Genomic DNA, 24281 nt, shown 5'->3' on the forward strand with positions numbered 1-24281 from the left:
AATCTTATAAAACCAATAAAGGGTATAAATGTTAAATTCATTGGTTTCATCAAAACATGTATCCTTCCCACTTTCTCTTGCTCCTTTTATTTTTCTGTCACCTCTTCTCTGTCCCTCTTCCAGTTTTTCCCCAGAGCCTGTCTGAACTTTTATTGTGACAGATAGGAAAAACAGAATGAAATTTGCCATGTCTTTTCTGGCAACACTTACAGGAAATGTACAGAGAGCTAAGCAGAAATCAGAAAGCAGAATTATTAATTTCATTATCTAGTTTCAGTGTATATAGTTTATTAATTTGGTTTTAGTGTGTATAGATTATTCTCTCATTGACACTTGAGTAAACTAAGGGAAGGATGAATGTCATTTGGCTCTCAAATGATTGGGGATGGCGAAGGTAGAAAAGTGAAAGATTTAGCAGCATTGTAATAGAAAAGCAATGACTCCGTATTTCAAAAGTCTGCCCCAGTCATAGTTTTTCAGGATAACAGAAGTCGTGATATTTAAATAGTATTTCATTTTATTTAAAAAATATATTCTAAAATATTTATAGAAAAAGTAAAATAAGCACATCCTTCTGAAAGAGCTTGTGATTGAAGGCTCATATGTAAATGTACCCTTCAGGTTCTTTAAGAGAAAATAAGCATTCAGGCAATGACAAATTCTCCTGATGACTGAAAATTATCACCCCCTTCCCATATATCACAGTTCCAAAATCCCTTAGAAAGTCGTTGAAAGAGGCATTTTCAGAAAACGTAACAATGTGGAAAGATCTATTCGAAATGCAGAGAGGAACTATTTTAGCCAGACATTTCTACTGCATGTGCTTAACAAAAGCATGGATGTAGATTAACTCTGTTGCTCTGGCAAGGATCAAGTCCATATTCAGACATGAGTTAGCAAATCAAATTTTTACAAAGTGATAGATGCTGTAGGCGAGGGGGAGGTGCAGAATCTGTGACATCATAAACTCAGATTAACCTCCAGGTGCATGACATTATGTCCCAACATTTTTCATAACTAAACCAGAATTCAACTTAATGATTTCCTAAGACAACCATTTTATTTAGTTGTCAAATTATTATTGCTGGCAAACTTAAAGACACAGTATTTGTGGTGTTGTAGTAGAGAGAGTAGTCTATTCACTACCCTAATATCTCTGAATAATTCATAGTGATCTTTCACCACAGCTGGTTTTATAACTCATTTAAATTACTATAACATTAGAATATGAATGAGAGTAATTCTTCACAAATTTCAAGGACATTGAAGTTAGAGATGTAACAGAAATAACATCTTAATCACTTCTATTTGGAAAAATCAAAATAAAAACGATACATATATATTAATTTGTAGGAGCTTTACATTTAAAACTTTAAATCTTACAAATATTTTATTTAAAATAAGTAACAGGCCATCATTAAAAAATCAGGAAACAACAGGTGCTGGAGAGGATGTGGAGAAATAGGAACACTTTTACACCGTTGGTGGGACTGTAAACTAGTTCAACCATTGTGGAAGTCAGTGTGGCGATTCCTCAGGGATCTAGAACTAGCAATACCATTTGACCCAGCCATCCCATTACTGGGTATATACCCAAAGGACTATAAATCATGCTGCTATAAAGACACATGCACACGTATGTTTATTGCGGCACTATTCACAATAGCAAAGAGTTGGAACCAACCCAAATGTCCAACAACGATAGACTGGATTAAGAAAATGTGGCACATATACACCATGGAATACTATGCAGCCATAAAAAATGATGAGTTCGTGTCCTTTGTAGGGACATGGATGAAACTGGAAAACATCATTCTCAGTAAACTATCGCAAGGACAAAAAACCAAACACCGCATGTTCTCACTCATAGGTGGGAATTGAACAATGAGAACTCATAGACACAGGAAGGGGAACATCCCACTCCGGGGACTGTTGTGGGGTGGGGGGAGGGGGGAGGGACAGCATTAGGAGATACACCTAATGTAAATGACGAGTTAATGGGTGCAGGAAATCAACATGGCACATGGATACATATGTAACAAACCTGCACATTGTGCACATGTACCCTAAAACCCTAAAGTATAATAAAAAAAAAAAAATAAGTAACATGTGGATGTATTTAATAACAAACTGATTTTCAAAAAATGAGTGTATTATAAAACGGAACTGTGAAACTTTTTGCCTAGATAAAAAAACTAAAACATGGCTCTAAATTTTGCTTCTATTTATACTGTACATAAATGTATTCAAATTTCAACATTTATAAAACATCTAATACACATATACATATATATGTACATATATTTAAATTATTTGCCAGGCACGGTGGCTCATGCATGTAATCCCAGCACTTTGGATGCCAAGGTGGGTGGATCGCCTGAGCTCATGAGCCCAAGACCAGCCTGAACAACATGGCAAAACCCGGTCTCAATTTTAAAACAAAAATCTATATAAATAGATAGAGATTTAATTATATCAATGTCTCTCTATATTCACATATAAAGAGGTATATATGAATATATAAACTGTGTATAAACATTGGTCCACAAATTACCTTTTAAAATCTATTGTGATATATTTACCATAGTATCTATAATTATGTCATAATTTACAATTATGAATTAGAAATAATTTTGAAAACCCACCAATAGAAGAATAAAACATGTTGTATGAATGTTTTCAAATATTTGCATCACTTCAAAATAATAAAGTAGAAAATTTGGCAAGGCATTTGTTATTAAATGGAAAAAAAGGAAACGGCAAGTTGCAGAGGCAATGTAGCATGTAAATTGAGATTACAGGCTCTGGAATTGGATTAACTGAGCTTGAATACTGACTTTGTCACTCACTAGCTGTCTTAAGGAAATGTCTCTTAAGTGCTTTGTGGATTGGTTTCTTCATTTGTAAAATTAGAGTCAAAATAGTACTTACCTCGTACGGCCATTGTAAAGGTTAAGTGAGTCATTATGTATAGAACAGTTTTAACAGCACTAGATACAAAGTCAGCATTAAATTCATGCTTATTTATTTACACAGAGTGGACTGTTTTATGTTAAAATGCAAAAAAAACCACATTGCAAAACCACTTATATGAACATAGATATGTACTGCAAACACGCAGACAAATGCCTATGAACATTCATGCCACACTGATACCAGTGTGTATGTAACTTTTAACATTAAAGACGAGGCTGCTTGAATTTTTTACATAGAAAATAAATTTCATACATTATTTTTGTGATTAAATTTTAAATACTTTGATACTTATGTTAAGTGTAATACTATGCAACTATGAAAAATAATAGTATAGATTACATTCATTGAGTTGACAGGAAAAATGTTCATGCACATATATCATTAAGTGCAAACAAGCACATTGAAAGAGAGCATTAATTGTATCAATATGAATCCATTCACATAAAATTATGTGGTTCTATTTGGGTATGTAATGATAATGTTAACAGTTAAACTGGTTAGGTGATTTTGACTTATATATATATAATCATATATATTCATATTTTTAGAATTGTTTTACAGTTAACATGTATTTTTTTTTAAGAAAACACTATAATGTCGACTTCATTGTGGAATGAAGTAACAATGAGGCTAGCTAATCATGCAGCATCTTGTATTCAAAGCATATGTGTTGAGAACACAGCCAAGTGCCATCTATGAATGGAATAAATTAGAAAGGTATGAAGGTACTTACCCACCACACACGGGGAGTGCAGAAAATTTGGAAGCCTCGAAATCATTGCCACTTACTATTCGAGCCTTAAATGAAGAGTGAGAGAAAAACAAAACAAACAGGCTTTTAGCATACTACAGTTTTATGTACATGAAATCGGGACACAGGTCAGCTGCACTACACACGTAACACCTAGTATGACAGATGCTAAGCAGGGTCAGCTCCAAGTCAAAGCTACTGTGTTTTTATGAGCAGAGGTTTTGAAATTAGCTGTCAGCATTTAAACAAATGCACTGGCAGAGTCCAGGAAAATATATCATATTCCAAGTACTATTTGCCCTTAAAACTTGATATGTGCAGTGAAGATCGTGAATCAGTCAGAAAGGTCATGATTAGCCAGACTTAAGAAAAGATGCTGTGTTTGACAGTAGCAGACCCCTAGGTTGGCAAGTATAGCTAAGGTAAGCGCAGCTGGCAAGGTGTGACCTCTCCATAAGTGCAACATATCAGGGACACACTTAAAGGACAACCAAATAATGGAAAGCTGGGATAACATGCACATTTCAAAACTAAAACAGAGGAATCAAACAGGTCTAATATGTCACAAACAAACATGTACAAAAGACAAGATCCCTCAGGAGGGAAGAATAAGTATGATTTAAAACCTTTTCATCCACAGAACTGCTATCTGAAAGAGAATCAGGAAAAGAAGGGATAAATGTTAGATGGAGTACTTTTCAAGAAATCGTTTAAACATATACATGAACAGAGTGTTAATATGTTACATTGTTTAAAATTATAAATAAACAGAGTTTCAAGGTTGAGCCCAAGGGTATAAGGATAGCTGGTTCTCATAATTTAAAGTGCAGGGAAATGTAATAGAATGCTTGAAAAGTATAAAAGTGATTACAGGATTTAATGAAAGACAATGTGTTATATTAAGAAAAGAACACAGTTGAAGAATCAGAAGTCCTGGGCTCCAGCTGAGGCTCTGCCACTTACTAGACGCATTGGGTAAGCTACCAAACTCTTTGAAGTCAAGAGCCTGGATCCAACTCTGTAATACGATCACAAATACTTTGACTAATTGCCTCGCAACGTTGTTGATAGAATTAATTGAGATCAATATTTGGGAAAGTAAACCTCAGATGACTCTATAGATAAAAGTTGTTTTATTAAGAGATTATATATTTATGGCTTCTCATATCATAGAGTTTACGAGCTAAAAGATTAAGTTGATTCCATCTTACACATAAGAAAACTGATGCCTAAAGAGGTTAAGTGACTTGATTAAGATCACAAAGCTAGTAAATGGCAGAAGAGGGACACAAATCCAGGGCTCCTGATCTCCCATCTGGTGCTCTTTACATCTAATGTTTCAGGTGAGCTGAACAGAACAGTGAAGGGTGCTTGGTCTACAGCCTTAAGACGCAACTTAAGATAAAACACAGGGCCAACATTTTCCAGGTCCAACTGCTCATGGACCCAAGGAGATGGAGAATGGACTACTGTGTCATCATTTTCTAAACCCAGGTTTAAATTTGCCTGGTCATAGGATAGAGTCTATTACTACCTTACACAGTACTATTGCTCTGAAACTCATTAATTCATCTTTGCTTGTTAGCATAAAACTGGAGAAACTTCTCTATGGATACAAGTCGGCAAAATGCTAGAGCTGGAGTGACACTGGAGTTTACTCAGTTCAAATCCCTTGTTTATATAAATGAGCACTGGAAAGATTAAAATTTGTCCAAGGTCATGTAGCTCAATGGTGACCCTTACTGATGAAAATCTTAAATGCATTACTTTTCTTGACTCATTAAGTATAGGCTGCTTAACTGTCATAAGTAAATATTTCGGTGCAGATTTTACAGTATCTCAGGGTTCTATCTCCAAATGCAAAACAGGGTAAAATGTATTGTGAAGTAATAAAAGATAAATCTTATTTATGGCCATAATTATTTTAAAATACTATATAAAATAAATAAAATTTAGCATTATTGCAGAATAATATACCATATTCAAGAAAATTGTACCCAAAGTATCAAATAATGGAATGTCTAATTTAATATGACATATCAATTGGCCAGAAAATAGATATCTTAATTTTCATAGGGCGCAAAAGTCATCTGATAAAAAATCAAAACCTTCTAGTCGTTCAAAACCTCCTTAAAAGAGGATTATAATGGGTCTTCTTTAAGTTTAATATGTTAAAAAAGTATTATATATACTATTACAGTCAGCAATTTATGTGTGAAATAGTAGGGCATTTCTATGATCATTAAAAGCAAACGAAATTGTCCAAAAGCATCATTTTCACTTCTTCCTGAAAATTCTGGCCTATATATTAAAACTAATGAAAATAAACTATATAATTATTAGAAGGCAAAATAGAAAGTTATTTTTATAAGAATTATAATTTTATATCTAGTAATCAAAACATACAAAATCACATGGAAAACTATTAAACAAAAGAGTCAACAGAGTAACTATATAGTCAACCCATAAACAAAATAATAATGTTATTTCCTATGCACTAGCAACTAGTTTGGAAAACAATGAAATAAGATCTGATTTCACATATGCGACATTTTGAATGAGTACTTTGTATTCATTATCTCCTGTTGATATCTGTCTTCCATCTCAACCATCCCACTAAATAAAGGTAATCTTAACAAGGTCATCAATTACTTTTCAGCTGTTAAATCTGGTAATACATCAGTTCTTTCAATGTTCCATTCATTCACTGAACACATGTTTATTGCCAATGAAACTTTTTTGTTCACTTTGACTGCTTTCTTGTCTCCCTGCTGTATTCTTCCCTGAAATCTTTCTAAAAAAGATAAAATTATGTCACTCTCCTTCATAAATCCCACAAATGACATACAGTACCCTCATGAAAGAACATAAAATCCATGTGAAATGCAATCTCATCACTCATTACATCTCATTCACATCATAAACTTCAGTCACAATTACATTCTTGAAGTTCCATTTCTGTGCCATGTTCTTTGAAATCTATGTGCCTTTGCAGTGCTGTTTCCTCCCTGTGAAACAACTGTTCTCCATCCTCATCGAACTGACTGCCTGTTACGTCCCAAACCTAGCTGAAGCACAACCCCTGTTTCTGGAAACTTGTGACACTTCTCCCTGCTGTTGTCCTGGGTTCAATATTGTGCACTGTGCTTTCCTCTTTGCTAATCTTCATCCTTTGCCACTTTCCTTATCTGCAATCCTTTCAGAATTTGAGCTCCTTGATGGTAGTCTGTTTTCTAATCTCTCTCTCTCCCTTTTTTTTACTCTTACCACATTCCCGAAATATAGGAGATGACCAATAACCATTTCTTAAATATTGGAACGGATAATTTTAATAAGCTACACCACTTCATGGAATATCTAAAAATCTGAATAATAGAAAATATTATTTCGTTTTTCTATATAGTGATGATGAATTATAATCTAACAGATTTGTAGATTTGACAGTCAAAATCCTAATGGCAGATTGCTGTAACTTGAAATTTTACCAATTTTAAGTGTAACTGGATTAATAAACAAGTAAAAATATCTAAAATTTTGTAAAAGAAGCATTATGAGATGAATCTATAAAAGTATTAATAGTTTATAACAGCTAAAACAGTATGGTCCTGGCAAAATAACAGATTAAAAGCGAAACACAAAATATAATTAAGAAACCCTTATACTCAAGAATTTAATGACTAAGAAAACATTTTTTATTAAAGACAAAGAGAAGCACTAGTCAGTAAATGGTGCTCAGACAATAGGTTAAGTATCTATAATACTCATTTGTATCCTCATCTCATACATATGCCACCAAGTTCCACATACATTAAATATTTAAATATAGAATAATTAAAGGAAGAAAGACAAGTAAAAAGAGAAAGGAATATTTATTAAAACTTTGGAATGAGATTTTTAAATTTAGACTTCATAGATAATTGACAAATTAAAATGCAACAATGGTAAATACACATACAAATTATCTATGTTACTAAAACTACAACTAATGATTAAAAAATTAATGAAGATTAAAGATATTGATTTTAATGATATTAAAAATAATTCCCAAGGCTGTTGAAATTATTAATCAAACACTATCATGAATAGTTGATGAGCATGAAAATTTTAATAATATAAGTTAAAAAAATCTTTCATAACATGTCTATCAATAGACTGTTTTGATAGGAAAATTCCACTTTTGGAAACTGGTGCTAAGGAAATTATTTTTGTTATGGGTTGAATTGTGTCCCACCTCTCCCAATTTAAATGTTGAAGTCCTAACGTCTGTACATCACAGTGTGGACTTGTTTAGAAATAGGATCATTGCAGATGGAACTAGTTAAAACAGGCCATACCAGAGTAGGGTGGACTCATAATCCAATGTGACTGGTGTTCTTATAAAAAGGGGAAATTTGGGTCGGATGCAGTGGCTCACACCTGTAATCCTGGCACTTTGGGAGGCTGAGGCGGGCAGGTCATGAGGTCAGGAGTTTGAGACCAGCCTGGCCGACATGGTGAAACCCCATCTCTACTAAAAATACAAAAATTAGCTGGACATGGTGGTGCGTGCCTGTAACCCCAGCTATTTGGGAGGCTGAGGCACAAGAATCGCTTGAACCCAGGAGGCGGAGGATGCAGTGAGCCGAGATTGTGCCACTGCACTCCAGCCTGGTGACAGAGTGAGACGCCATCTCAAAAAAAAAAAAAAAAAAAAAAAAAAAAAAAAAAAAATTAGGGGAAATTTGGAGATATATGCACACACAATAATATCAAGTAAAGATTAGTGATGCTTCCATAAGCCAAGCAACTCCCAGAAACTTGGGGAGAGGTCTCAATAGATTCTCCCCTAGTTCCTTCAGAGGGAGTATGGCCCTGCCAATACCTTGATAGTGAACGTCCAGCCTCTAGAACTCTGAGAATAAATTTCTGCTATTCTAAAGTCACTCAATTTTTGATATTATGTTATGGCAACCCTAGCAAACATACAATTTAAATACTAAAAAATGTGTTAAGATTGGCACTGTTTCATTATTTACTACAAAATATTGGAAAAGCACACATGATTAAATATAGAACTACGGGTTGAAAATTATGTTCTATGGCTTTGATGCAATAATCTGTGACCATTAAAATCAATGCATTTAGAGGCTAAATAAAAATATAGAAAATGTTTCTGATGTATAAAATAAAAATTAGGAAGTAACCTCATGTTTAAGGTTACTTGAGGTTATAAGGTGACTAAGTAAAAACAAAAACAGTTATATATAGATAAAGACTTGAAAAAAATCACCATAATGTTATTAATCTTCAGTAATAGGTTAATATATCCATTCATATTCTCTTATATTTTCCAAGATTCTGTTATTTAATAATCATACTGTTTAAAATATTTTAAAATGACACAATATTCTACCCAACAGCAGCAGAATATATATTCCTGCAGAGTGTAAATTTTGGAAAAGTCTTCAAGCCACAAAACACATCTTAACAAATTTAAACACTGAAATCATATCAAGTGTTTTTTCTGACCACAATATTTGAAAGTAGAAATCAATAACAGGAAGAATTTTAGAACATCCACAAATATGTGGAAATAAAACAACACACTCCTGAAGAACCAATGGGTCAAAGGTGAAATAAATAAATATTTAGAGACAAACAAAAATAGAAACACAATATATCAAAACTTATGGGATGTAGCAAAAGCACTTCTAAGAGGGATAAAGTAATAAATACCCACATTTAAAAGAAGATCTCAAATAACCTAAATTTTTACTTCACAGAACTAGATACAAAACAAAACAAACTAAGCCCAATGTCAGCAGAACTAAGGAAATAATAAAGATTACAGAAGGAATAAATGAAATAGAGACTACAATGACAATGGAAAAGATAGATGAGACTAAGAGGGTTTTCTTTGAAAATGTAAACAAAATTGTCAAACTCTTAGCTAGACTCACCAAGAAAATAAGAGAAATGGATCAAATAAATAAAATTATAAATGGAAGAGCAACATTACAACTGGTAGCACAAAACTACAAAGGATCTTAAGAGACCACTATGAATAATTACATGCCATCAAATTGAATAACCTGGAAGAAATGGATAAATTACTAGAACATACAACCTACCGATACTAAATCATAAAGAAAGAGAAAATCTGAGCAGACCAATAATGAGTAACAACACGGAAGTAGTCATCAATTATCTCTCAACAAAGAATAGCCCATTACAAGATAGCTTCATTGTGTGCCAAGATTTAACAACAATATTTCTCAAACTCTTCCAAAAAATTGAAGAGGAGATAATACTTATACCTCATTTTATGGGCCAGCATTACTCACACCAAAGCCAGACAAGGATTCTACAAGAAAATTACCAGCCACTATTCCTGATGAACATAGATGCAAAAAATCTTCAAAAAAATGCTAGCAAACCAAATTCAATGGCATAGTAAAAGGATCATACACCATGATCAAATGGAATTTATCCTTGGGATGCAAGGATGTTTCAGTGAATGCAAATCAATAAATGGCATACACGGCTGGGTGCAGTGGCTGACACCCGTGATCCAAACCCTTTGGGAGGCCCAAGTGGGCAGATCACTAGAGCCTAGGAGTTTAAGAATAGCCTGGGCAAGACTAGCGGGGGCAAGACACCATCTCTACTAAAAATACAAAAATTAGCCAAGCATGGTGGTGTACACCTCTACTCCCAGCTACTAGGGAGGCTGAGATGGGAGGACTGATTGAGAATATTGAGGCTGCAGTGAGCCTAGACTGTGCCACTGCACTCCTGGGTGACAGAGTGAGACCCTGTCTTAAAGTTGAAAAAAAAAAAAAGCGATACACAAAAATAAAAGAATGAAGGATGAAAATTATATAATGATCTGAATAGACGCAGAAAAAGCTCTTGACAAAATTCAACATCTTTTCATGATAAAAACTCTCAGCAAATTAGGTATAGAGGGAATGTCCCTGGACATAATAAAAGCGATATACAATAAGCCCATAGCTAACATCATACTCAACAGTGAAAAGCTGAAAGATTTTCCCCTAAGATCAGAAACAAGACAAGCGCTCCCACTCTCATCATTCCTATCCAGCATAGTACTAGAAGTTCTCACTGGAGAAATAAGGCAAGAAAAAAATAAATAAAAGGCATCTAAATAAAAAAATGAAGAAGTAAATCGTTTCTGTTTACAGGTGACAGTATCTCATATATGGAAAACCCTAGACTCCACCAAAAAACTTAAAACTAATAAACAAATTTAAAGTGTCATGATAAAAAAATCTATACACTAATATAACAAACTATCTGAAAAAAGAATATTAAAACAGTGGGCAACAAGGCAAGCCAGTCTCTAAAAACAATACAAAAAAAATTTGCAGGGCATGTTGCACATGCCTATAGTCCCAGCTACTCGGGAGGTTGATGTGGGAAGATCACCTGGGCCTGGGAGGTCAAGGCTGCAGTTAGCAGTGATTATACCACTGCACTCCAGCTTTGGTGACAGAGTGAGACCCCATCTTAAAAAAGACATTTTTAAAAATTAAAATTTACAATATCAAAATGTTAAATACTTAGATATAAATTTAATGAAGGAGGTGAAAGATCTGTACACTGGAAACTATAAGACATCAATGAAATAATTGAAGAAAACACAAGTAAATGGAAAGATGTTCAGTGTGCCTGCATTGAAAAAACTGATATTCTTAAAATGCTTGCGTTTTAAGTGACCTACAGATTCAAAGGAATCTCTACCACAATTCCAATGGCTTTTTCAAAGGCTTATAGAGTCAAAGGAATCTCTACCAGGATTCCAATGGCTTTTTTACAGAAACAGAAAAACAATTCTAAAACTTATATGGAATCATAAAAAAGCCCTGAATAGCCAAAGCAATCTTTAGAGAAAAGAACAAAGCTGGGGCATGATTTGTCCTGATTTCAAGCTACATTACAAAGTTATAGTAATCGAAACAATATGGTACCAGCATAAAAATAGACACATAGACTGATGGAACAGAAGAGAGAGCTCAGAAATAAAACCACAGACATATGGCAAACTAATATTTGATGAAGGTGCCAAGAATACACAATGGGGAAAGGACTGTCTTTTCAATAAATGGTATTGGAAAAATCAGATATCCACATGTGAGAGAATACAATTGGACCCTTATTTTATACCACACAAAAATTAACTTGGGATGGATTCTTAAGTGTAGGACCTGAACCCATAAAGCTCCAACATTAAAGTTTAAGGAAAATTTACCATTGGCAACATATTGGCCATGACAGCAATAATTTCTTTGGATATGACACTGGAAATGCAGGCAACAAAATAAAACATTAACGTGTTCATCAAATTAACAAGCTTTTGCAGAGCAAAGGAAACAATTGGCAAAATGAAAAGGAAACCTGTGAAATGGGAGAAAATATTTGCAAACCATATGTCTGATAAAGGGTCAATATCCAAATATATAGGAAACTCATATAACTCAATAGCAAAATTACAAACACTTTGATTAATAAATTGGCAATGGGTCTAAAACAGACTTTTTTTTCAAAAAAGACATTAATGGCTAATACACATTTAAAAAGGTGCTCAATATCATTAATCAGCAGAGAAATGCAAATCAAAACCAAAATGAGATATCACCTCACACCTGTTAGAATGGTTATAATTAAAACACAAGAGATAATGTGTTGGTGGTAATGGTGTGGACAGAAAGGAACTCTTGTACATTGATGGTGGAAATATAAATTGGTACAGCCATTAAGTAAAGCAGTATGGAGGTTCCTCAAAAACATAAAAATACAACTACCATAATAATCCAGCAATCTCATTTATAGGTACAAATTTAAATAAAATGAGATTAGCATGTTGAAGAGATATCTGCACTGCCATATTCATTGCAGAATTATTCACCATAGCCAAGGTATAAAAACAACCTATTTCAGTGAAACCCCGTCTCTACTAAAAATACAAAAAAAAATTAGCCATGCGTGGTGGCAGGTGCCTGTAGTCCCAGCTACTTGGGAGGCTAAGGCAGGAGAATGGCTTGAACCCAGGGGGTGGAGCTTGCAGTGAGCCAAGATCGCGCCATTGCACTCCAGCCTGGGAGACAGCGAGACTCCATCTCAAAAAAAAAAAAAACTCTTTGTCAGCAGATGAAGACAATGTTATGTGTATATATGTGTATATACACAAAAACACACACACATACACACACACACACACACACACACACACAGAGATGATTATTTAACCATTAAAAAGAAAAAACTCCTGCCATTCATGACAAGATTGATTCATCTAGAGGGCATATACTAGGTGAAATAAGGCAGAAAAAGAAAAGCCAAATATTATTTCACTTATAAGTAAAATCTCAAAAAAAAAAAAAAGCTGAACTCATAAAAGTGGAGAATAGAACAGTGGTTGCCAGGGCTGGGGGTGGGGAAAATGAGTTTTTGGTCAAAGTGTACAAACTTTCAGTTATAAGATGAAAAAATTCTGGGGATCTAATACACAGCATGACAACTATAGCCAATAATACTGCATTGTTTTCTCGAAATGTGTTAATATAGTACGTAAGTGTCCTCACCACACACACACACACACACACACACACACACATGTAACTCAGCATAGTGATGGATATATTAGTTACTTTTATTGTGGTAATCATTGCACAATGCATATGAATATCAAATCATTATATTTTAACACCTTGAAATATCTAATTTATTTGTCAACTATGCCTTAATAAAGCTGGGGAAAGAATAAAATGTAAAATGTATACAATAGGCAAAAATCTAGGCTACTATTCAAGGGGCAGTGTAATATATATATAAAACATATATACATATGCAGATAATCATATATGTATATACAGATATAGTGTGTATAGATATAGTAAATACACACACATACACACACAGCCTTTGTTAGCTGATAAATTGCCTTTTATTCTACATACAGTTGTTCTGCTTAGTAAAACTGTGGTAAAATGTCTGTAATTACATGCTGGGTACTCCCTATAATGCTGCTCCCAATGTTCCTAGTCTTAGAAGGCACATATCATCTCACAACAGGTTCATTTTGCAGCTCAGCAATTTAATGTCGTTAATGCGGGACCACAGTACATCCATGTACTTTATAGTGAAACCACCCCTATAAATGGGATTAAAGTAAGTTTGCAGTGGTTATACGGTTTTAATGTCTTCAAATTCCACAAGCAATTTAAAATAAAAAAACTGATAAAATATTTACTTGGAGAACAGCACTATTCTATTCAACCATGTTGCATGGTGACCTACAAAACCAAAATTCTCAGTATATAGAAATACAAATAATATATGTGTGTCTCCTGTGTCTTAGACCCATCAGAGGTTCTTGTGTGAGCATCCTCAAGAAGTAAATCTGAACATAATCTAAGGAAACATGTCATCTCCCTAACCCTCAGTTTTCCTTCATGTGTAAGTAAAATAAGAATATCTGACCAGCATCTATCTAAACCGTCTAGCTCTAAATTCTATATCTTCTGGTATGTGTAGTGAATTTTCACTATAACAAGGAATGTTTATTCACCAGTTACCACGAAAAATAAATATGCATAATACCTAATGCCTACATTTAAGATTAAGATGGATAGATATAGTCAATTTACAGTCTTCTAAGAGAAAAGTAAAAATGTTGTATTTTCTCCCTTAATGTTTTACCTCTATTATAACACACTTTTTGAAGGAAATTTGAATAGATCTCCAAGTTTGTATGTAAATTGAGTTCCGTCCTATCTAGTTTAGGAATTCCCTTAAACATCTTTGCTCTGAGGTTCTTCAGTGATAACACAGCATAAATTTCCCACTGGTGATAATTCATTATCTTCTTTGGAAAGAGTTTGCTCTGTCACCATATTAAAAGAGATACGACTTTGATACATGTGTAGTATGCCTGAAAGTCATCACATGAGAGCCAAAAATAGTGCAAAGAAAAATCATTAATGAAATCAGAGGGTTGCTGAGCTGTCATTAGCCTTTACAGAGTACCTACTGTGTGCTAGGTAAGTATGCAAATAACTTTATCTTCCCTTTTATTGAATTCCTTAAACTGTCTTGTTAATTATTAATAATGAGCACATGCTTCCAGGTCAGAGGAAGTACCTGTGGATGGTGCATGTTTCAGACGTACTTCTGGATGCAACTGGATGAGTGCTGGGAGATTAATGCTGATCTAACTCATATCTCACATATCTTTGATCACTCATTTACCGCCTCAACAGTAATCTAAAAAAACTCAATTGGTTGAGCACGGTGGCTCACGCCTGTAATCCCAGCACTTTGGGAGGCCGAGACAGGCAGATCACGAGGTCAGGAGATCGAGACCATCCTGGCTAACATGGTGAAACCCCAACTCTACTAAAAATACAAAAAATTAGCTGGGTGTGGTGGCGGCCACCTGTAGTCCCAGCTACTTGGGAGGCTGAGGGAGGAGAATGGCATAAGTAAACCTGGGAGGCGGAGCTGGCAGTGAGCCTAGATTGCACCACTGCACTCCAGCCTGGGTGACAGAGCAAGACTCCGTCAAAAAAAAAAATAAAAAGAAAGAAGAAAAAAACTGAATTGCAATGACAGTTCAACATCATAACGATGTTAAAGATATGAACAAAGTGATATGGAAGCACAGGGAAGAGATCCCCTAACTCTTCAGCCATGGAGAACACTGGATTGGGGAAGGACTCATTCGGGAGAGGAGTGGGTTTTGTCGATGTGTGAAGGTATTCCTGGCAGAGTAAAAAGGATTTCAAAAGGCATTGAAGCTTGAAAGAGCATAGAGTGTTAGGGACTGAGACATGGGAGTGCGACAGTAAACAATTTCAAGAAATGAAAGGAAAGTGAGTAAGATTCATAACATAAAAGTCCTTACATATTTTACAGGAGTCAGCCCTTATTCATTGGGGGGATATGTTCCAAGATCCCAAGTGCCTGCCTAAAACCAAGGACAGCACCAAACCCTAAACATGCTACATTGTTTAGATGTGATAACTGAGATGACTACTAAGTGCCTAACTATGGATAGTGTATACAGCATGAATATGCTAAAGAAAGGGATGACTCACGTCCTGGGCAGGACAAAGCAGAATGCATAAGATTTCATTACCTATCTCAGAAGGGATATAACTTAAAACTTACTCATTCTTAACTTCTGGAATTTTCCATTGAATATTTTTGGACTGCTGTTGACCATGGGTTACTGAAACCATGTAAAGTAAATAGTAGATCAGGGAGACTATTGTATTAAGGAATATAAATTATATCCTAATCGCAATGTGGAATCACACAATGTTTTCAAGCAGGAGAATGATATATAACACAATCAAAATTTTATTTTCTGTTTTTAAAAATCCATTCTAGTCTGCCAGGCAATAACGCAAAATAAGATATAATATGGAAGGAATCTTCCCTCTGGTCCACATATACCAAAATTCCATGCAGACACACAAATACTAGGTAACATGATTTTGTTAAACTTTAAAACATATCTAAGCTCAAAATCAAACATAATCTCCCAATCATTACAAATGAAGTAACTCAAAACCAATCTTCAGTGCAGTAAAAATCAAAATTGCTCGCAGGAATATGGAAACATTTCATTCATTGATTCATTTCCCATCTACCAAGTGCCCCTAAGTTCTAGGCACTGTGCTAGGGACAGGGGATGCAACAGTTGAAAACCAAGATAAATAACACCATTGGTCATGCAACTTTTACAGTAGAGGTAAACCCAGGTACAACAGAATCTGTACACAAGAAAAGTTATAACTTTCTAGAACTACTTGAATAAAACCAGAAAGAATATTATTAAAAACACTCATAAAATATAAAAGCATGAGATAAGAATTAACTATGGAAGTAGAGAAACAGAGGGAAATTTTCTTTCCACCTAGGAACATGAATGGAAAAGATTTGCCTATGAAGATAGGAATCTTAAGCCTATACCAAATATAGATGTAGGTTCAGAATTCATACCAAACTGAAATATATTTATTCTTTTCACATAAAAGACTATTAAAAATTAATTATGGGCTGGGCGCAGTGGCTCACGCCTATAATCCCAGCACTTTGGGAGGCCGAGGCGGGCGGACCACGAGGTCAGGAGATAGAGACCATCCTGGCTAACACGGTGAAACCTCGTCTCTAATAAAAATACAAAAAAATTAGCCAGGCGTGTTGGCGGGCGCCTGTAGTCCCAGCTACTCGGGAGGCTGAGGCAGGAGAATGGCGTGAACCCGAGAGGCGGAGCTTGCAGTGAGCAGAGATTGTGCCACTGCACTGCCTGGGAGACAGACTGAGACTCCCTCTCACAAAAAAAAAAAAAAAAAAAAAAAAAAAAATATTAATTATGTACCTGGCCACGAAGAAGCCTCAACATATTCCACAGATATCAAAAAGACCAATCAAATAAGAAATCAACAATGGTGATTCAAATATAACAAAATAAAATACAACAAAAACAAAAATGAAAACCACATTTGAAAACTTTTAAGCATGCCTTATTTTATAGGAAAAGAAATCGCAATGGAAATGATAAAACATTAATAAAAATTAAAACTAAATGCACTAAAACACATCACATGCATACATATATTTGTGAGATAAATTTAATGCAACAAAAGAAAGGTTATAACCTTAAAACTTTGTTTAAAATATAACAAAAAAGTAAAATAGATCAGTTTAAGTGCAACTCAAGAAGCTAAAAACAAAAACCACATTATAAACTCAAAGTACAAAAAAAAAGACAAATAATAATGTAAACTTATGACATGGAAAAATCAGTATAAATAAAGACTTCTTTAAAGTTTTAATGGAAGTATAAATGTTAAGCAGCATTGATTAAGAAAATAGAATGTACATATAAACAATATTATTATTATGTAAAAGGATATAGTTAAAGGTACGGTAAAGATTTTGAAAAGTTCTGAGAAAATGATATATACATCTTTATGCCAATTAATGGTCAAACTTGAGGAAATGGGTAATTTTCTAAGACTATTAAACTATCAAAATAAAAATTTTCTTAAAAATATAAATTACCAAAATTTACCCAAAAATAATAGAACAACTAAACACAGTATCAATTATTAAAGAAATTGAATCAGTAGAAAATGCTCCCTATCAAAGAATATCTAATATTTTAAACTGTTAGATACATTTTAACAAATATTCATAAAATGAATAACTTCCACATAGTATACATTTGACTATAGAAGTAGGATACAGAAAGATATGCACCTAATTAATTTTCTAAGGCTAGTATAAGCTTGATACTGAAATAAGAAAAGAAAGTACATGATAAGATTACATACCAGTATCACAGATGAGTAAAATCCTAAAGAATATTTTGCAATTAATCTAGCAGTGTGGATGTATGTACATATGTATGCATCTGGCCAAGCTATATTTACCCCTGTGATAAAACCGTGCTTTAACAATGTAAAATTCATTAGTGGAACTTCCGCTTCCAGGAAAAATAGACCTACTCTCCCTGTTACTCCCACCAAATGTAACTAACAACTCTGGTCATTATATGTAAAATATAATAAACTGAAAATTGGAGAGAAGACGGTAGATTAGCTATTGATCTTGGGATTCAAAGCCTGAATTTCCACCCAAAAGAAGCAGTAGTGATGTGCCCCTCTCTTCCTCACTGGAATGGTGTTAGAGGAGGAATGTGGAATCAGATTGTTTTTAAGCAAGAGAATGACCTAGTTGAGAGGCCTAGTTGAGAGTCAGGACTTGGACCATTTCTCAGTAGTAATGAGGTTACTCCCCTGATATCAGTGATGGGAAGCAGCAGTTAGGTACTAATTTCCCTCCCAACTAGGGTTCTGTAAGCAGAGACTCAGTGGGAAGTCTCAACTTCCAGCCATTTCCAGCAGTAACATAAAGCCCTTTCCACTTGGGTATCCGTGGGGGCAGGCTAAAGAACCTGGACTTCCAACTCAACCTGGTACAAATGAATCAGAGCTCCCTTTCAATCACTAGAGAAATGTCAAACCATGCCTGCTAAAACACGAGATTTTAATAACATCCAAAGTCTTAAACATAACACCCTAACTGTTCAGGTTTCCAGCAAAACTTACTTGTCATAGTAAGAACCATGGAGATATCAAAGGGAATGAGGAAAGACAATCAATAGATGCAAATGTGCACACACAGATGTTAGGATGACAGGACAAGGATTCTAATGCCTCTAAAACAAAACACTTTAAAACAATTCTAAATATGTCTGAATCAAATGAAGAAAATAGAAAGTTTTGTGAAGAAGTAGAAAGTTGTAGCAAATAAATTAAGGATATAAAAATAAACATTTGTATGATATAATTCTTCCAATCTGTGAGCATATAATGTTTTTCCATTTATTTCTGTTGTCTCTGATTCATTCAGCAGGGTTTTGTAGTTGTTGTAGAAATCTTTCCCCTCTTTCATCAGCTATATTTATGGGTACTTCATTTTCTTTGTGGCTATTGTAAATGGGATTGTGTTCTTGATTTCACTCTCAACCTGGACCTTGTTGGTGTATAGAAATGCTGCTGACATTTGTACTGATTTTATATCCTGAGACTTTATTAAAGTTATTTATCAGTGCCAGGAGTCTTCTGGCAGAGTCTTTAGGATATCCTAGGTATAGAATCCTATCTTCAGATGAGAGAGATAGTTCGACTTCTTCTTTTTTTATTTAGATGCCTTTTATTTCCTACTCTTGCCTGACTGCTCTGGCTAGGACTTCTAGTACATGTTGAACAGGAGTGATGAGAGTGACTAGTCTTGTCTTGTTCCAGTTCCAGCTCTCAAGGAGGAAGGTTCAAGCTTTTTAAAATATATATATATTAAATATTATATTATATATATATTAAATATATTATATATATAAATAAATATATATGAAATACTATATATTTAATATGTATATTATATATACACACACACACACACACACAGTTTAAGTTCTGGGATACATGTGCAGAACGTGTAGGTTTGTTACATAGGTATACATGTGTCATGGTGGTTTGCTGCACCCATTAACCCGTCATGTACATTAGCTATTTCTCTTAATGCTATCTCTTCCCTAGTCCCCCACTCCCCAACAAGCCCTAGTGTGGGATGTTCCCCTCTCTGTGTCCATGTGTTTTCATTGTTCAACTCCCACTTATGAGTGAGAACATGGAGTGTTTGGTTTTCTGTTCCTGTGTTAGTTTGCTGAGAATGATGGTTTCCAGCTTCATCTATGTCCCTGCAAAGGACATGAACTCATCCTTTTTTATGGCTACATAGTATTCCATGGTGAATATGTGCCACATTTTCTTTATCCAGTCTATCATTGATGGGCATTTGGGTTGGTTCCAAGTCTTTGGTATTGTGAACAGTGCTACAATAAACATACGTGTGCATGTGTCTTTATCACAGAATGATTTATAATCCTTTGGGTATATACCCAGTAATGGGATTGCTGGGTCAAATGATATTTCTGGTTCTAGATCACTGAGGAATCGCCACACTGTTTTCCACAATGATTGAATTAATTTACACTCCCACCAACAGTGTAAAAGCATTCCTATTTCTCTACAGCCTCTCCAGCATCTATTGTTTCCTGACTTTTTAATGATCGCCATTCTAACTGGCATGAGATGGTATCTCATTGTGGTTTTGATTTTCATTTCTCCAATGAATAGTGATTATGAGCTTTTTTCATTTATCTATTGGCCACATAAATGTCTTCTTTTGAGAAGTGTCTGTTCATATCCTTCGCCCACTCTTTGATGGGGTTGTTTTTTCTTGTAAATTTGTATAAGTTCCTTGTAGATTCTGTATATTAGCCCTTTGTCAGATGGATTGCAAAAATTTTCTCCCGTTTTGTAGGTTGCCCATTCACTCTGATGGTAGCTTCTTTTTCTGTGCAGAAGCTCTTTAGTTTAATTAGATCCCATTTGTCAATTTTGGCTTTTGTTGCCATTACTTTTGGTGTTTTAGTCATGAAGTCTTTGCCCATGCCTATGTCCTGAATGGTATTGCCTAGGTTTTCTTCTAGGATTTTTATGGTTTTAGGTCTTAGGTTTAAGTCTTTAATCCATCTTGAGTTAATTTCATCAGTGTAGTAGGGGAGTTTAAGTCTCAAACAATATTTGCGGATTTTTTTGTTTTTCCTTTGTATCAGCTTTTGCTTTATCTATTTTGCAGCTTTTTATTTGGTGCATATTCATTTTTATTGCAATGTCTTCTAGGTAGATAGGCCTCTATATCATTATATAATGTGCCTCTCTGTTAGTTTTCTTTGCTTTGAAGTCTACTTTATCTAATATTAGCACAGCTACCATTGCTTTATCAGATTAATGTTTGTATGGCCTATCTTTTTCCATGCTTTACTTTCAAACTCCCAATATCATTACATTTGGATTAAGTTCCTTATGGAGAGCAATAGTTGAGGCATGTTTTTTAATCCACTTTATTATGCTGTAACTTTTATTTGGTGTATTTACACCATTTAACGTAATTATTGATATGTTAAGGCTTAAGTTTATCCTTTTATTTTTTGTCATCTGTTTGTTCTGATTTTCATTTCTGTACTTTCTTTTTTCTTGCATTGCTTTAGATTACTTGAACATTTTTTAGTTTGTAGTATATTTCTTTGTATTGCTTTTCTAGAGGTTACTGTAGGTATTGTATTTTGTGTAAGTTTTCTTTTGCTTAAAAATTACCACAGACTTTAATTCATGATATTGGCAGTTTGAAAATAATCAATGGAAAAAGACCATACAAACATTAATCTAATAAAGCAACAGTATCTGTGCTAATATTAGATAAAGCAGACTTCAAAGCAAAGAAAACTAACAGAGAGACACATAATGATACAGAGGTCAATCTACTTAGAAGACACAGCAATCAAAAATGAACATGCACCAAATAAAAAGCTGCAAAATAGATGAAGCAAAATCTGACACTAAGGAAAAATAAACAAATACACAAGTATTGTTTGAGACTTAAACTTCCCTATTACACTCCCTATTACACTGATGAAATTATTCGAAGAATATCTTAATAGATGAAGAAATGTACCATGTTTGTGAATTGGAAAAGTTACCATAGCAAGATATAGGTAATCCCCAAATTTATACAAAGTCTTAACACAATTCTTACCAAAACCTAGAATTATTATTATTATTATTGTTATTTTAGATGGAATCTCACACTGTCACCCAGGCTGGAGTGCAGTGGCGCAATCTCAGTTCACTGCAACCTCCGCCTCCCAGATTCAAGTGATTCTCCTCCCTCAGCCTCCTGAGTAGCTGGAATTACAGGCACCCACCACCATGCCAGGCTAATTTTTTGTATTTTTAGTAGAGATGGGTTTTCACTATGTTGACCAGGCTGGTCTCAAATGCCTGACCTCATGATCCACCTGCCTTGGCCTCCCAAAGTGCTGGAATTATAGACGTGAGCCACCGTGCCCAGCCCTAGAATTATTTTTATAGTTAAGGACAAGGGTTCTCCAAAACTTACATGGAAAGATCAGGGAACTACAATAGCTAAAAACAATTCTGAAGGAAAAGAATAAAATGGGAGGTATTACTTTATTCAATTAAGATTACTTTATATTTATAGCAACCAAGACTGTGTTGTTCTGGTAGATGGAATGGCATTTAGATTTATGAAACAGAATAGAGAGCCCAGAAAAAGACCCACACATTTCTGGTCAACTGATTTTTTTTGGCAAAGATTCAAAAGCAATTGAATAGAAGATAAGCTTTTCAACAACTAGTGCTTGAGCAATTGGATATTCATAGGCAAAAACAAAAATAAATTTTAAAAAGAGGAAACTTTACTTAAACTTCACATCTTTTGCAAAAATTATCTCAAAATGAACCATAGACTTAAATGTAAAATATAAAAATGTAAAACTCTTAGTTAACTTAGGAGAAAATTTCAAGACATAGGGCTTGGGGATTAATTCTTAATAATGATACCAATAGCATAATATGAAAAGAATCAATTATTTGGACTTCAACATTTTAAAAATTGTTCTTAGAAAGACCTTGTTAGGAGGATAAAAAGACAAGCAATAAACTGGAAGAACAAAATTGTAAATCACAAATCCACCAAAGGACTAGTTTCTGTAATATGTAAAGAATTCTCTCAAAATTCAACAGAAAAAATCTAATACGGAAATTGGCAAAAGACATAGACAGTTCTTTCACTAAAGAGGACATATGGATGACAAGCTTATGAAAGGATAATCAATATTAGTAGCTATTTAGAAAGTGCAAATAAAAACCACAATGAAATGTCTCTACACACTTAATAGAACAAATAAAACAAAAAGCAGTGACAATACCAAATGGTGGAGAGGATGCTGTGAAACTGGGTCTCGTGTATGATGTCATAAAGCTAAACATACACTCATAATTCAACTAGCAATTACACGTTTAGGCATTTATCCTAGAGAAATGAAAATACGTCTACACAAAAATCTACATATGATTAATCATAGCAGCTTTATTTTAATAACCCAAACTGGAAATATCCAAAATGTTCATTAACAGATGAATAGTTAAACAAACTGTGGCACATCCATGTCATAGGACACTAGTCAGCAGTAAAATTAAATGAACTATTGATATATGCAACAATTTGGATAGATCTCAGGGCATTATGCTAAGTGAAAAAAGCCAGTCTCCAAAGGTCAGAAGTTCTGTAATTTCATTTATATAATAGTCATGGAATGACAAAATTATGAAGATAAAAAACACATTAGCAGTTGCCAGGAGTTATGAATGGTTAAGGAAGGAGAATAGTGGGAGTGATTATAAAGAGACAGAACCAGAGAGAGAGCTTTGTGGTGAAGGAACAGGTCTATAGTTTGATTGCAATGGTGCTTATACAATTTACACGTGTGATAAAACTACATAGAACTATACTTGCACATTATACCAATGCCAAATTCCTGTTTTTGATATTGTACTCTACGTAATGAGATGTACCTGCTGGGAGAAACTGGTGAAGGATACCTGTCACCTCTCGACTATCTCTATAACTTCCTGTGAATCCGTAATTTTTTTGAAATAAGCAGCTTTAAAAATCAGTGTTAAAAGAAAAATAAATTACTTTGATTTATTACTTTTGAATTTGATTTAATCAAGATTTAAAGTCTGCTCTTTACAAGATATCTTTAATAAAATGAAATACTAAGAAAACATACTAAGAAATATACTAAGAAAAAAATACATATGAAAATAATTTATATTATCCATATCATTTATATATCCATATAAATGTATATATAGATATATATAAAGACACATAGATATTCATTACATCTCTCTCTAGTTATATCTAGAATACTATATCAAGATAACACCAATTTACAAGTGGACAAAAGAGTTGAATGGAGACTGTACAAGAGAATATATGAATAATGAAAGTACACATAAAGATACTCAATATCATTAGTCCTGGGGTAATGAAATTTTAAACCATAAGATACCATGACACATACTTTAAAATAGCTGCAATTAAAAAG

The 24281-nt window shown here is 34.1% G+C and overlaps 1 protein-coding gene across 2 annotated transcripts in view; it reads right to left on the reverse strand.

Annotated features, from left to right (window-relative positions):
• UNC13C (unc-13 homolog C) overlaps positions 1-24281 on the reverse strand; it is a 663443-nt gene that overhangs the window by 485774 nt on the left and 153388 nt on the right. For both annotated transcript variants that reach the window (XM_055279200.2, XM_055279199.2), the window contains exons 3-4: positions 4354-4376; positions 3710-3774 (exon numbers count right to left, since the gene is read on the reverse strand). In XM_055279200.2, coding sequence (XP_055135175.2) covers positions 3710-3774; positions 4354-4376 — 88 coding nt within the window. The remainder of the gene's footprint in view (positions 1-3709; positions 3775-4353; positions 4377-24281) is intronic.

The sequence above is a fragment of the Symphalangus syndactylus genome, chromosome 5, assembly GCF_028878055.3.
Source record: "Symphalangus syndactylus isolate Jambi chromosome 5, NHGRI_mSymSyn1-v2.1_pri, whole genome shotgun sequence".
Classification (NCBI taxonomy): domain Eukaryota; kingdom Metazoa; phylum Chordata; class Mammalia; order Primates; family Hylobatidae; genus Symphalangus; species Symphalangus syndactylus.